Source organism: Peromyscus maniculatus, chromosome 7, assembly GCF_049852395.1.
Source record: "Peromyscus maniculatus bairdii isolate BWxNUB_F1_BW_parent chromosome 7, HU_Pman_BW_mat_3.1, whole genome shotgun sequence".
NCBI classification, from domain to species: Eukaryota; Metazoa; Chordata; class Mammalia; order Rodentia; family Cricetidae; genus Peromyscus; species Peromyscus maniculatus.
In genome coordinates this window covers 101,939,520-101,954,167 of record NC_134858.1, presented here as the reverse complement: position 1 = coordinate 101,954,167, position 14,648 = coordinate 101,939,520, and the positions used below count along the sequence as shown (strand labels likewise).

Below are 14,648 nucleotides of genomic sequence, written 5' to 3'. Positions count from 1 at the left end.
GATTATAAAGCCGAGACTGGGCACTGTGGCGCCGCCCGGGCCACGGGGTACCGGAAGCACAGAGCCTGGGCACTGTGGTGCTGCCCCGGCCACGGGGTACCGGAAGCACAGAACCTGGGCACTGTGGCGCTGCCCCGGCCACGGGGTACCGGAAGCACAGAGCACACTCACCGCTGCTCCACCACTTCTTGCCGTGAACGATATAGCCATCTCCATCTCGCTGGATGCTACATTCAATGTTTGTGGCATCACTTGATGAGACATCGGGCTCTAGAAAGGAACACGGCTTGATTAACTGACAGAAATCAGCTTTAAAAGAGGCGTAGACAAGGAAGGGCAAGCTCTTTGAGATAGAGGCGACACGCTGGCTCTTTATTCTGTTTTTTCAATCTTTCCATCTTACCCCTTTCTCCTTGGTCCTTTCCTAACATACACACTGTAAGCATTCAATAGATATGAACTGGAAGACAGAGGGATGAATCGTAGGATTAGTACTGACCAGTGTGTCCTTGGAGCCTTGCTGATGTCTGAGTCGGGATACAACTCACTCATCATTTCCCCAGTCACCAGAAACTGATAAAAACACCGCCTTTGACTCTCCACAGTGGGAATGTGCTTTAACTGTGGGCAGGCTGGATTCCTCTACTCTCACTAACAACTTCTCCCTGCACCCTGTGAGTGCTACTGAGAGCTTGTTTGCCAGGCCACACCTTCAACACTCAGATCTTCTTAACACTTGGGTCTTTAGAAGGCTTTCTGTGCAATACCCGTACAGTACACTGTTTCCTGCATGGCATTAGGGACCAATCAGCCTTTACCTTCTTCCTATATTGTTCTTATTAGTATTTTGTGTGTTTATGTGTGTGTGTGTGCTCACATGCTGGGACATGTGTGTATGGAGCCAGACAACTTCAGTGGTCATTCCGCCTCTGGCTTTTTTTTTTTTTTTTTTTTTTTTTTTTTTTTTTTTTTTTGAGACAGGGTCCCGCATTGGCCTGGTATTAGCCTGGTACTTGGTGACTGGCTAGCCTGGCCGGCCAGTGAGCCTCACTGATCTTTCTGTAATCGCCCCTCTGTGCTGTGATTACAATTATGTGTCACAACATCGGGCTTCGGGGATGGAACTCAGACCCACATACTTGTGTGGCAAACACTTTACAGACTGAGTGGTGTCCCCAGCCCCTCTTCTGCTCTTTTAAGAGAGTCCTGGATACTTCAGGGATTCCTTTTAAAGCTCCAGAAGCTGTTTTCAGAGAAAGGGGATGGCAAGCTTATCCTGTGACCTCAGGTCGGTGCTTTGTAAACAATATGTCATTATACCATTCTGTAGGTGTTCCACAAACACCTCTTGATGATTTAAATAGAGAGAACTTTGTTATTATATAAACAATTGTATATATGTATATATAAGTATATTATATAAAAAACAATAAAATCTAGCTGGGTGGTAGTGGCACACATTTTTAATCCCAGCACTCAGGAGGCAGAAACAGGCGATCTCTGAGTTTGAGCCAGCCTGGTCTACAGAGTAAGTTCCAGGACAACCAGAGCTACACAGAGAAACCCTGTTTTGAAAATCCCTAACCAAAAAGTAAAATAAAATCTGGTTGTGAGCAAAAGGTCAATATGAACTTTACATTATGACCAAACCAAATTGAATTTAATTCTAAACTCAAGTGGAGATGCAATTTTTGTCTTTATAGTAATTTTTAAAGGACTGTTTCCAATGTACAAATGGACCAACACCGCTCTCATCATTGTGTCCCTGGCTTTCTCCTCTACAGGGTGGTTTCAGCAATATTTCCACTGGTTTAAGTTCCGGTTTTCTAGGATTATGAGATAGTTGAGTAGTTTATAGTCATATAAATATCACAAAGGAGAAGATCAACGAGCAGCAATTGTAGAAACAACACAATTTAAAAACATTGCCCCACTGCCGATGTTGACGTAGACTGCCAGAACGCATCTGGAGCCCTCCCAAAGGACAGGAGTGTTTATCCTCAACATTTAAGGATGGCAGCATTTCAAACCAGGCTCCAAATCCACACATTTCTGGCCGTGGCCAAGTTGGCTCCAGCCGACCTACACCCCACACTGCTGCAGTTCTTCCATCCACAATGACCCCAGGATGACGGTCCCAGGGGACAGGGCTGGGACTCCTCCTACCTGTCATACAGAATACAGAGGTGATATCTCCACGCAGGAGCGGCTCCAGCCACTGCTTCTTCTGTTGCTCACTGCCGTACAGGTGCAACACCTCCATGTTGCCTGTGTCTACAGGGGAAAAGAAAGTGTTGGGCATTTAAAACTAGCAGTACTAAATCCACATTTATGAAGATAATACAGACTATACCTTTTTTCTCTTCCTTTCTTTTCTTTTAATTCTTCTTCTTCTTTTTTTTCCCTGAGACAAGGTTTCTCTATGTAACCCTGGCTGTCCTAGAATTCACTCGGTAGACATCTGCCTGCCTCTGCCTCCCAAGTGCTAGTATTAAAGGCATGCGCCACTCCTATGGGGCTCAGACTGTATTTTTTAAGTAAAATGTTTGTTGATGCAAATATTCTGAAATGTACATTAAATTTAATGTGTAATGATGACATGCTGTATCATTCATCATAAATGCATGGCATTCAGTCCATTATTTAACTTGTTCTGAATCTTGGGTGCTCGCCCAGTTCATTCCATGGCTTTAAGGAGGTCTAACTCCATTAGGACTGAAGTAGCCATTTCTGTTTTAAACCCAGCCTGCTGTGCTTGTATGTTGGGTTGGGAGTGACCCCCGTGTTCCTGGAGAGGAACTGATACTCCGTATTGAGGCCCCCAGCTCCCAAGTGTCTATGCTGTTCCTCATGCTCACAAGTTGGCTTGGGCCAGGCCTCTTGAACGTCTGCTGGTTGTGGGTAAGTAAACTGCTCAGGAGCTACGCTCTCTACATGAACCTCTACTTGCCCACTCTGAAAGACCTCCTTGCTCCGAGCTACAGCAACTCTTGTTTACCTCTCATAGCTTGTTTCTGCTGTTTATTCAGTTGGTTTCTGAGACAGATATTCACTGCGTAGCCCTGGCTGCCATCAAACTCCTGCTCTGCCTCATTAGTGCTGGGCTTCCAGGTATGTGCTCTAAAATAGGTCTTAATTTGTGCACAGCATTCCTCTGTGAAAATCAGAATCCCTGCCCTGTAAGGAAGCAGAAAGCCTTGTGGATCCACTCCAGTCTGGAGGGTGCTGTCTAGTACACCATACACTCTACCTTCTATAGCTGAAAAAGCACACTTTGTTCATTGTGAGCAAAATGTTCTAGATGCTTTTCTCTGATTTCCATTCCTGTAAAATTTTCTTAAAATTCTGCTTGAATCCTTTCGAGACTTGAAAGATTTTCAGTGTCACCTCTTGTGACTTGGAGGATGGTTGCTCAAATGCTGATGGAAACTGACAATTCTGAACCAAGTAAGATATATTTGTAAGTGCTGGAGAGATGCTCAGGGTTAAGGGCACTTCCTGCTCTTGCAGAAGACCCTGTTCAGTGCCCACTACTCACTTCCGGCAGCTCACAGCAGCTTGCAGCTCCACCTCCAGGGGATTCTACATCCCCTTCAGGAGACTTGTACACATATATGTATGCACACGCAGAAATAAAAATGTTTTTCAATCTCAAAACCATCCTTAAAAAATATAGCTTTGCACTCTGTTCAGACACAAACTGAATCAAGAGGCACAAAATTCCTAGTAGATCCACACAAACCTCACATTGTTTTTAAGTGAGGGAGAAAAGAAGTCCTCAATTACAATTAACAGAGTGAATTGTTCACTTTCTTTGCTTGTTATGAACAAAATAAAGAATTAAAACATTTTAAAATTAAGCTGGGAACAATGGCACACATCTGTAACCTTAGCACTTGTTCTTGGGAGTAGGGTAGAGGCAAGGATCAGGAGTTCAAGATCAGCCTTGACTACATAAGTATGAGGACTTCCTGGGCCACATGAGATCTTACTTAAAAGAGAAAGGAAGAATCTAAAATTATCAGTTTTACTCTGGGAAACCGACCAATTTTTTATTTACAGTTTAGGGGAAAAAAACTATAAAAAAAATCAGCTCAAAGGCCCTAAATTATTTAGTGGCAGGTTTGAAAATTAAAAATAGCTATTTTCAGCATTCTAATACACAACACTGTGTGCCTTTTTGAAGAGAGAAGACAAAGACAAACTGGAAGGCTACATATGTTTTCTGAGCTTTGATAAGAGCAGTTACTTGGAAAGCCTAGGTAGAAATTAATCATTGAGACTTAAAAAGCCTCCCAAAGAATGTCATTAGCACCAGTTACAACTCCCCGTTTATCTGCCTGGAAAATGCTCTGGCACACAAGGTCCCAGGCCTTTGTAACCGCTCTACCACAAAAGGGAGACGCTTGGCTTCTTGAGTTTCCCTGTCTTTCTGCTTGAGAGAGTAGCTTAGTCATTCCTTACTCAAAAACTACTTAAAAAGTTCAACTGTCTTGTGGTATTATTTAAACAGAACAACCAACAGACTCGTGAAGTTTCAACCTTAGGAGACCCTCCTTGAGTGTGCAGTGACAGGTGACTCCGCAAATGAAATGCAACGTCCACGGCAGAGCTGCAAGCAAGCAAGCTTCCCGCAGCCCAACTTGGCACACTGTGTATGATCCAGTACTGTGCCACGAATCCACTTAACAGAATATGGCTAACACGCTCTAAAAACATAATGTTGGGAACAGGCTTTTTTTAAAAAAAAGCATCTTGTCCTAATACAGCCATTTTGATTTTAGACTCCATTTCACCTGTAGGGTGAAGCAAAGTTCAGGATCCCAAGCCCTAGGGGAGCTGGGAACCTCCCAATAGCTGACCAACCTCCTTCTTAAACCATAGAAATACCCGTATGCATCTTTTGTTCTCTAGAAACATATGGCTGGTCCTAACAACAGAGAGAACAAATGAATCTGATTGGTTGAAAAGCTTGCATAGTATGTCGGTTGACAATGAGGGAACATTCAAGAGAGCCCCTAATCTCCAAATCCTGATTGGTGAAAACTGTGACTGTAACTTAGCAGCAAATGTTTGTGATTTCTGTGCTTAGATACTTGCTTCAACTAACGTCCTGGGCAGCAGTTCAGCTCCCGAGGCTGTTATGCGGCCCGATCGGTCAGCCCCTCCCCTTCCCACCTTCTTCTGTGCTGCCCTGCATTAAATCTTGCCTTGCCATAACCTCTTGTGTCTGCTTGGGTTGATTTGGAGCCTCGAACCACAACAATAACAAGGGTGTTAGAGAGAGAGATAGCTCGGTGATTAAGAGCACTGACTGTTCTTCCAAAGGACCCAGGTTCAATTCCCAGCACCCACATGGCAGCTCACAACTGACTGAAACTCCAGTTCCAGGGCATCCGACAACCCTACACAGACACACATGCAGGCAAAACACTAATGCACACAAAATAAAAATAAATAAAAAAAGAAACCATGACTTTAAGAAATATAAAAAAATAAAAATAAAAATAAAAATGTAATAATACAGAATATGTTAGGTCTTGGAAATATCTGAATGCCACGTGTAATAAGGAAAGATATTTTCATGAGACCTGTGTTTCATCCATACAGAGGAATATTTGTCCATCTACCTACAAATCCATGTGTGCAACTATATATGCTACATTACATTGGGTTGTAATATAAAAGATGTCTTATTAGGAAGAGTAGGGAGAAAATATTTGAACTTCAGGATTAGCCATTCATTTCCTTTTCTATAGAACCACGCAGCATGTACAGTGTGTCATAACAGCATCGTAGATTTGGGATAAAATCTTCAGACAGCAAAGACAGCAAAGGCTATTGTTTCTCTTACAATAGCCTCTTCACAGGATTACAATGAAGGACAGCAGTAACTTGATAAACTGGTGTAGACAGAGGGAAACTATGCCAGGGATCGGCACTATCATCAGAAGCCTGAGAACTATATTGAATTTACAGACAAGCGAGTCAAAGTCTAGCATGGAGCCACATTCTGGACTCTTCTCCCAGAAGCCCACTACACCTGTGTAGCCCGCTGCTCAAGCTGGCATTAGCCCTTCTGGGAGAGCCTCAACACGGGGCCACACAATGAACGGCAGCAGCCAGGACCCCAGAGCACGGGCACTATAGGACATCCTGCCAGTTAAGTGTAGTGTGCTGGTAACATGGCTGCAAGCCCCTGGCAGAAAGCATGTCAGCCTTTCGGAGAAAGAGCTGTGCACAGTGGAGAGACTGGGGGTTAACAAAGACCTCTGGAATTTCTCTCCCTTCCAGCTAGCCATAGAAATACCCAAGCCCAGTCAGGAAGTGGGGTGTTTATATAACCAGTCCTCTTGGTGGCTACTTCTGTCTGCTGGCACTCTTAATGTAACCATGCTGATGAAAAGGGCAACCCACTGAGAACCTCAAATCCACTTTTACATTGCGTTCAGAGTAGCGGTAAAATTACGGTAAAATCTGTAAATGAATGATTTCGCACAGGAAAATCTGCTTATAATAAAGAGATTTTAAACACCGTTCAAACAGAGAAAATTGCTTGTAGTAACCTGGTGCTTGGCAGTTAAAAACATCTGGAGCAAAAAAGCATTTTCCTGTCTCTTCGGCAATCAGGGCATAGTCCAGCTGGCTGAGGCCGCTCACAGCTGGCAAGAACAAGTTCCACAGGCCCTCGGCTTTGGCCATTTCCTGTCAGGGGATAGACAAGGGATCAAAAAGTGCCAAACAAAGTAGCTGATTTTAAACAAATATTGGCGTTAATGTTTTCTGAAATTTAAAATCATTTATGGAGTTATTTCATTGTATTCTACACTGTGTTAAATCAATGCTTACTAACCCATTAGTCAGTAGTTTCTTAATAATTAAGGAAATGTCTTGCTTTCCAGGATTCCTTAGATTTGGCTCTAAAACTAAATTTGCATACTTTGGTGCTTCTCATTCAATCAGGATGATTACAACAGCTCACACACAAATTGAAGTGTAATTCTGCCAAATGTGTTATATGCCACAGTTCCTTCCATGCATGGCTGGTAAGATCTGAAAACACGAAGTGTGACTCGACAGGGGACAAACATCCTGCTTTGTCCCTGCCTCTTGCTGGACAAACCCAGGGCCTTGCACACACATGAGGAGAGCTCTTCCGTTCAGTTCCAGCCTCCAATCCCACTGTCCTGCTCCGGCTTTATTTCCCCTCCCCTTCTCCCTCCCTCCCTCCCTCCCTCCCTCCCTCCCTCCCTCCCTCCCTCCTTCCTGTCCTTCCTCCCCACCCCCTTCCTTTCTATCTAAAAAGGGACCCATACTGTAGCTCTGGCTCACTGTGTAGCCCAGGCTAGCCTCAAATTTGCAGCAATCCTTCAGCCTCAACCTCCCCTCTCAAGTGCTAGGATTACAGGTGTGAGCCACCATACCCAACCAAGATTTTTTTTAAAACCCAGATTTGTAAAATCTTTATTTAAGGAAGTTATCCCTGTTCCAGGACAGCTAGGACTACATAAAGAGAAACCCTGTCTTGAAACCACTCCCCTGGAAAAAAAAAAAAAGGTTATCCCTGGAGCATGAGCTATCATGCTTTTCATCCAGATACGGGCAAGGCAGAGGCAGGAGGATTGCCACAAGCTGAGGCCAGCCTAACCAACATACCAAGACCATAAAGAAAAGTAAAAAAAGTTATTATCATTGTAGTTCTTCTTTACCTACACTACAACAACAATAATTAAGGTCCCCCAAACACTTGCATGTGCATTTCCTGATGCTGAATGCGTTCTTGTCTCTCTTACCTTTAGTTTTTCAATCACTAAGGGGTGTCCCCACTTTTCCTCTGCATTTCCATTTCGAGCATAGTATTCTGCTACTTCCTTAAAACAATGAAAGGGAAATGATTAGGCCAAGTTAATACAAAATGAACAATGTCATGCGTGCTATGTGTGTGTAGTTCTCTGAGACAGGGTCATGCTATGTAGCCCAGACTGGGCCTGAACTAGCATTCTGCATCAGCTGCCTAAGCACTAGGATTACAGGCATGTGTCACTATCCTGGTTAGTAATGTTTCTTTTTAACACTAAATGCAGAATAATACAAATTCTAAATGTTTGCTCCTCAAAAACTTATGCTGCCTCAATATTAGACAATAATAATCTTTTTTTTAAATTCTTTCTTTATTTATTTATTATGTATACAGCATGTATGACTGCAGGCCATAAGAGGGCACCAGAGCTCATTACAGATGGTTGTGAGCCACCATGTGGTTTGCTGGGAATTGAACTCAGGACCTCTGGAAGAACAGCCAGTGCTCTTAACCTCTGAGCCATCTCTCCAGCCTCATGACAGCAATAATCTTATACCTAAGATGTAAGTGTTCTGCTTCCAGCAACATGGTACACCAGTGGGCATAGGAACCCTTCAAGTAAAACAGCTGGGTGAAACGTTACCACTTAAAGATAGATTAAGAAATGCACAGTTGTCCTGGAAGGAACTAACAAAACAGCTTCACCCTTCAGATGGGACAGGATGGGTGCTAAGCTTGCTGACTGAGGCCTTGGCTTTCAGTGGGCCACATCAGCAGGACCCAGGTGATAAGGCCAGGGGCTGCAAACAGCAAAAGGGAGCATGGAGATCTTCCATTCCACCAAAGCCAGGAGGGCTGAGAAGCAAAACCTCAGTAAGGAACAAACAGAACAGAGAAGCACACAAAAATCTGTACCCTTGGAGGTAGACCATGGGGAGAAAGCCCCCCGCCCCCACAGCTCTCAGTTTGCAGCGAAATAGAAAAAAGAAATGTCGTAACCCGAGACCTGCCTTCACCTAAGCATGGCATGTAGATGCCAGGCCTGTGCCACCCCCAAACCTCAAGCCCAAATTAAGTTTACAATGTTCGGGCAACAGCAGCTGCCAGCACCTGGCAGAAACAAAACCAGCCCTCTAGAGGGACAAGCTTTGTACAAAAGCTCACGTAGCTCCTTAGAAAAAAGTTTCAGCCCACAGTTTACCCTGAAAAAAAAAATCACTAATCTCTCCGGGAAACCAGCCATCACAGGCAAGAATCTACCAAAACAGCAGGTCAACAAAAACAATCATGCTTCCTTAAAACAACAATAATGCTCATGGAATTCACGGCACAAAATATCTGTGGTCAGTAGATTCCAAGAACAAAGGAAGGAATTATAAGGATGACCATGGGCTAGTAAAACTGACAAAGTAAACTTGAACTGCAACCCAGAGGAACAAAAACCTTAGCAACCAAGCTTGAAAATGTTACCATGGCTTCTCAAAGGTTGGTGGGAGCAGAAGCCCCTGGGGACCCAGCACTGATGGAGATGTGCAGTTTGTAGATGACTTTGGTGAGTCTCGGCTTCTATTCTTTAAGAGCTCCCCAGGCATTTCTCACACTCTCCAAAGTTAGATAATGTCAGTCTATGGAAAGCTGAAAAATGGCCTGAGAACACTTAAAAAAATTGGAAGGAAGATCTAAAGAAATCACTCAGCACAGAAACTCAAGAGAAGGAAAAAGGATATAATGGATTCACAGAGGTTGAGCGCTGACTTCCATGGTAACAGTGAAGTTAGAAGTCAATGGGAGAGGCAGTGAGAGGGCTCCGAGGGTAAGGGTGCTTGTTGCCAAGTCTGATGACCAGAGTTCGATCCCTAGGACCTGACTTCTATATGTGTATACCCCCAAACAAGCAAAGAAATATAAGAATAACGTTAAAAAGATAGTAAAGGTTGAATATCTTCAACTGCCGAGAGAAAGTAATTAACAACCTAGAATTCATATCCCAAACTGTTCTTTTGGTTGGGGGTGGTGGTAGCACATATATTTATATAATCCCAGCACTCGAGAAGCTGAGGCAGGAGGGTCATGAGTTTGAGGCCAGAGAGAGATAATTAGGGAGGCCCTGTCTCAAAATATAATGCCAAATTTCAAAGAATTAAGACAAAATAAAACTATCATAGGCAAGGTACTACTTATCCTCTCAAAAAACAAACAAACAAACAAAAACAAACAGAAAACAAACAGCAGCAGCAGCAGAAGCCCCGGCAGTCTTAGTAAAGGCACACGCACGGCTCCAGGAGAAACATCTGAGTTGCATGAACGGGTGAAAAGGAGTAACAACATGGGTAATTCTAAATAACACTATTCAGGCCAAACAGTCACCTCTCATTTGTACAACCAAACATACAATGCAAACACGATGATAACTATCTGATATTTTAGAGATGCGCTTATAAATACTTATAGCATCTTGGAATCACTACTTTTTTAACATTTCGGCTAAGAAATTTCAGGGTTAAAGGCCATGGGCATTGTGAAAACTTTTCATGTGTATCACCAGGTTATTGTAGACTATTCTTCCAAAATGCAATGCTCCCGGCCATACCATGTTCCTCTTGGGGAGGCAGGGCTAGTCCGGAGTGCAGTGCTGTATGAGGCAGAGACCTGTGCTTTCAAAGGCTCCAGGATGGAGAGCGCTTCCCACGTTTGTCATGAAGTCAGTTAAATCGGAAGGTTTCCTGTTTGGGGTTGCATATTATTTCTATTCCTAGAGTTGCCATAAAAGGTCAGTGCTATTGTGTTTGGTAATAAATATATTATGAAAGATGTTTATGATGTTCTCATTCTGACTACCTCTTTGTGATACACAGTTCTGAGAAATCAAATTATGCCTGTGTTTACATGCCCCAGGAGGGCGGATTCATCTTAAGCCATGCTGAATGGATAGGAGGAATAATTAATTACTCCTTTAATGAGCTACTATATTTTTACTTCCCAGAATTAACTGCCCTTAGCCCAAATCCCCATGGGCTGCGCCACCTTGAGGTTCAGCTGGGTCCGCCCATCTTTCTGAGTTAGCTTTTCCCATTCCTTCTCTTCAGATGCTGGCCAGAAACTAAGCATGCTTTTTCTGGTATGTCGTATTTCCTTACTCTGCTCTCTCGTCTCCCTCCCTGTCATGGGGCTGTCTGATCATGTGGCTGACATCTATGCTGGCATAAGTGTCATGGCACAATTTTTCTTCTCTCTGAGCAGCTGCTGAGATTTACAATGTGACTGCCCTGGGGTGTCTTCCTTCTTAAGTCTAATAAAACTGCCCCCAAGCTTCCATGAGTCCATTCTTAGAAGTCTTTTAATAATGAGACTCTGAACCCCACAGGGGCCTCCATTTACCCATAGCATCTGGTGACCATGAAGGGACTCCCTGAAGCTCCGGGAACATTATCACTATGACCTGTGTGTGCTCCTTACACCGTGTGTGCTCCTCACACCATGTGTGCTCCTTATACCGTGTGTGCTCCTTACATTGTGTGTGCTCCTTACAATGTATGTGTGCTCCTTACACCGTGTGTGCTCCTTACATTGTGTGTGCTCCTCACACTGTGTGTGCTCCTTACACTGTGTGTGCTCCTTACACCGTGTGTGCTCCTTACACCGTGTGTGCTCCTTACACCGTGTGTGCTCCTTACACCGTGTGTGCTCCTTACACCGTGTGTGCTCCTTACACCGTGTGTGCTCCTTACACCGTGTGTGCTCCTTACACTGTGTGTGCTCCTTACACTGTGTGTGCACTCCTTACACTGTGTGTGCACTCCTTACACTGTGTGTGCTCCTTACACTGTGTGTGTGCTCCTTACACTGTGTGTGCACTCCTTACACTGTGTGTGCACTCCTTACACTGTGTGTGTGCTCCTTACACTGTGTGTGCACTCCTTACACTGTGTGTGCACTCCTTACACTGTGTGTGCACTCCTTACACTGTGTGTGCACTCCTTACACTGTGTGTGTGCTCCTTACACTGTGTGTGCACTCCTTACACTGTGTGTGCACTCCTTACACTGTGTGTGTGCTCCTTACACTGTGTGTGCACTCCTTACACTGTGTGTGCACTCCTTACACTGTGTGTGTGCTCCTTACACCGTGTGTGCTCCTTACACCGTGTGTGCTCCTTACACTGTGTGTGCACTCCTTACACTGTGTGTGTGCTCCTTACACTGTGTGTGTGTGCTCCTTACACCGTGTGTGTGCTCCTTACACCGTGTGTGCACTCCTTACACTGTGTGTGTGCTCCTTACACTGTGTGTGCTCCTTACACTGTGTGTGCTCCTTACACCGTGTGTGCTCCTTACACTGTGTGTGCTCCTTACACTGTGTGTGCACTCCTTACACTGTGTGTGCACTCCTTACACTGTGTGTGCACTCCTTACACTGTGTGTGCACTCCTTACACTGTGTGTGCACTCCTTACACTGTGTGTGTGCTCCTTACACTGTGTGTGTGCTCCTTACACCGTGTGTGCTCCTTACACTGTGTGTGCACTCCTTACACTGTGTGTGTGCTCCTTACACTGTGTGTGCACTCCTTACACTGTGTGTGTGCTCCTTACACCGTGTGTGCTCCTTACACTGTGTGTGCACTCCTTACACTGTGTGTGTGCTCCTTACACTGTGTGTGCACTCCTTACACTGTGTGTGCACTCCTTACACTGTGTGTGCTCCTTACACTGTGCTGCTTCTTCCTGGCCTGCATGTGAGTGTCAGTATTCTCCACGGATTTTCAAGAGGAAGAACTGATTTGGCATACTTTTCTTCAGAGATATGGGTTATGTGTTCATTTTAGGCTATCCAAGGAGTTTCCCAAAGTTTCAGAAATAGTCCTGCCAAACCTATTTTTCCTCATTTTGGAAAATACATAGAATTATGGAAAAAAAGTCATCAAGAATTTTAGTAGCTAAAGATACATGATAGTAAAATGCTGCTGCAGCTTATGAGACAATCTTATTTTCTAGACATGACCATTTTGGTTTGGCAACTCAGCTGAAATAACATTGAATAGAATTTAATGTTTTCTCCCTTTTATGTTGAGAGAAGCTATTTACTTTTCTACAAATCATTCCAGAGTCGCACCCCCCCCCATCTGGGGGTTAGCACTGTGCAGTTCACCCTACAGGATAAAGCACACACGCGATGGTACAAGTGTTTGAATGAGGAAACAGCGCACAGTCTCAGATGTGGGAACGCAGATTTGGAAGCCCTGCCAACACAAAGTGGCTTTCTTTACCACACAAGCTTGGGCAAGCTTCTCTTTCTACAGTCGGTCGGGTTTTGTTTTTACTCTTACTGTGACTTTTCACACATACTCTAGCAGCTGAACGGCACTGAGTTCAGAGGCACCATGACCCTCCTCTGGCCCCTGCCTTCCCTGCTGCAGTGCCCTGGGACACCCTCTCACATTTACGGGTGACAGTGAAAACCCCTTTGCTTCCCTCTGCCCATCTTGGCTTGTCCTCAGGGTCACGGGCTGGTTGGGTTGCAGGCACAGGCACGTTGCGGACAGGTTTTGTTTTAGCGTGAGCGCGTAGGATTAGTTGAACTGACAGGTGAGCTGGGATCTCCATCCAAATCCCACAAAACAAACAAAAAGCCAAACAATAGAGGGTGCTGCTCTAGCCCATTCACCTTCCGGGTGAAGCTGTGGTTTCCATGAAACACAACGTGTTTTGTTGTTGTTTTCAAGTAGTGCTCTAGCCTTCTGTTTGGGACAAATATCACTGCTGTGGGTGGTTGAGGGGATCAGTCCTAGAAACTAGATCAGTCTTCAAGCACCTTGATTTCTCTCTTCCCCTTGCTCTCCTCATCAGCAGTCACCTATTTCACCATTATGGAAAAAGCCCACTCTCATTTCCAAATTCTTTCAAGATGCATCTTCCTGCTGTAGAATAATCCTTCTGTACACTGGGTGAATATGTCTCATTATGATTGGTTTAATAAACAGGCTGACTGGCCGATAGCTGAACAGGATAAAGTTAGGCGGGAAAGCCAAACTGAGAATGATGGAATGAGGAAGGGGGTAGTCAGAAGAGTCACCAGCCAGGTAAAGAATGTGTTGGACACACAAAATGGGATGGAGGTAAAAGCCACAAGCCTTGGTGCAGCATATATATTAATAGAAATGGGTTAAGTTGTAAGAGCTAGCTGTAACAAGCCTGAGTTAACAAACCAAGCATTTATAATTATATTAAGTCTCCAAGTCAATTATTTGGGAAGCACCTGCCAGTTATTTGGGAGCAGGAGGTTGGGACAGGAACATTCTGCTTACATCTTCCTCTATGATGATCTACTATTCGGCATGATCTACTGTCTTCCAAATCTAATCTGCATTTGCTTTTCTGGTGTATCTCTTTTCTGCTTTCACTGATTTATTCCATTGTCCTAACATTTAATTGTCCTAAAAGTTTAATTGGAGGAAGGGGAATGGTGAATTCAGACTACCATCTTGAATTAAAAGAGTTGTTTTCTCCTTTTGATACACAAAAGTTTAATTTTAAGTCTCAAAATGGGACAAACATTAGCTACAACACAAACTATTCAATGTCATCAGATGTGAGAGGTGACAATTTTAGAATTAATACTTCAGTATTTTTGAAGAAACAATATCCCACTCTATGCTAAATGTTCACCTCCACAAATTTACCAATACAACTATTCACATAACTCATAATACTAACATCCCTATAAACACACCTTACTTCTGAACATTATTGAGAGAATTTTGTTCTTTGGGGTTCTCCATTTGACTCTGCTAGGACAGCTCTAGACTCAGAATCACAGGCAGTTACAATGAGATTGGCTGTTTACTTTTAG

The 14,648-nt window shown here is 43.9% G+C and overlaps 1 protein-coding gene across 1 annotated transcript in view; it reads right to left on the bottom strand.

Annotated features, from left to right (window-relative positions):
• Window positions 1-14,648, bottom strand: part of Acad11 (acyl-CoA dehydrogenase family member 11) — a 72,880-nt gene that overhangs the window by 33,437 nt on the left and 24,795 nt on the right. The window contains exons 10-13 of the mRNA XM_076576941.1: window positions 7,794-7,871; window positions 6,567-6,705; window positions 2,167-2,274; window positions 172-270 (exon numbers count right to left, since the gene is read on the bottom strand). Of these exons, the coding sequence (XP_076433056.1) occupies window positions 172-270; window positions 2,167-2,274; window positions 6,567-6,705; window positions 7,794-7,871 (424 nt within the window). The remainder of the gene's footprint in view (window positions 1-171; window positions 271-2,166; window positions 2,275-6,566; window positions 6,706-7,793; window positions 7,872-14,648) is intronic.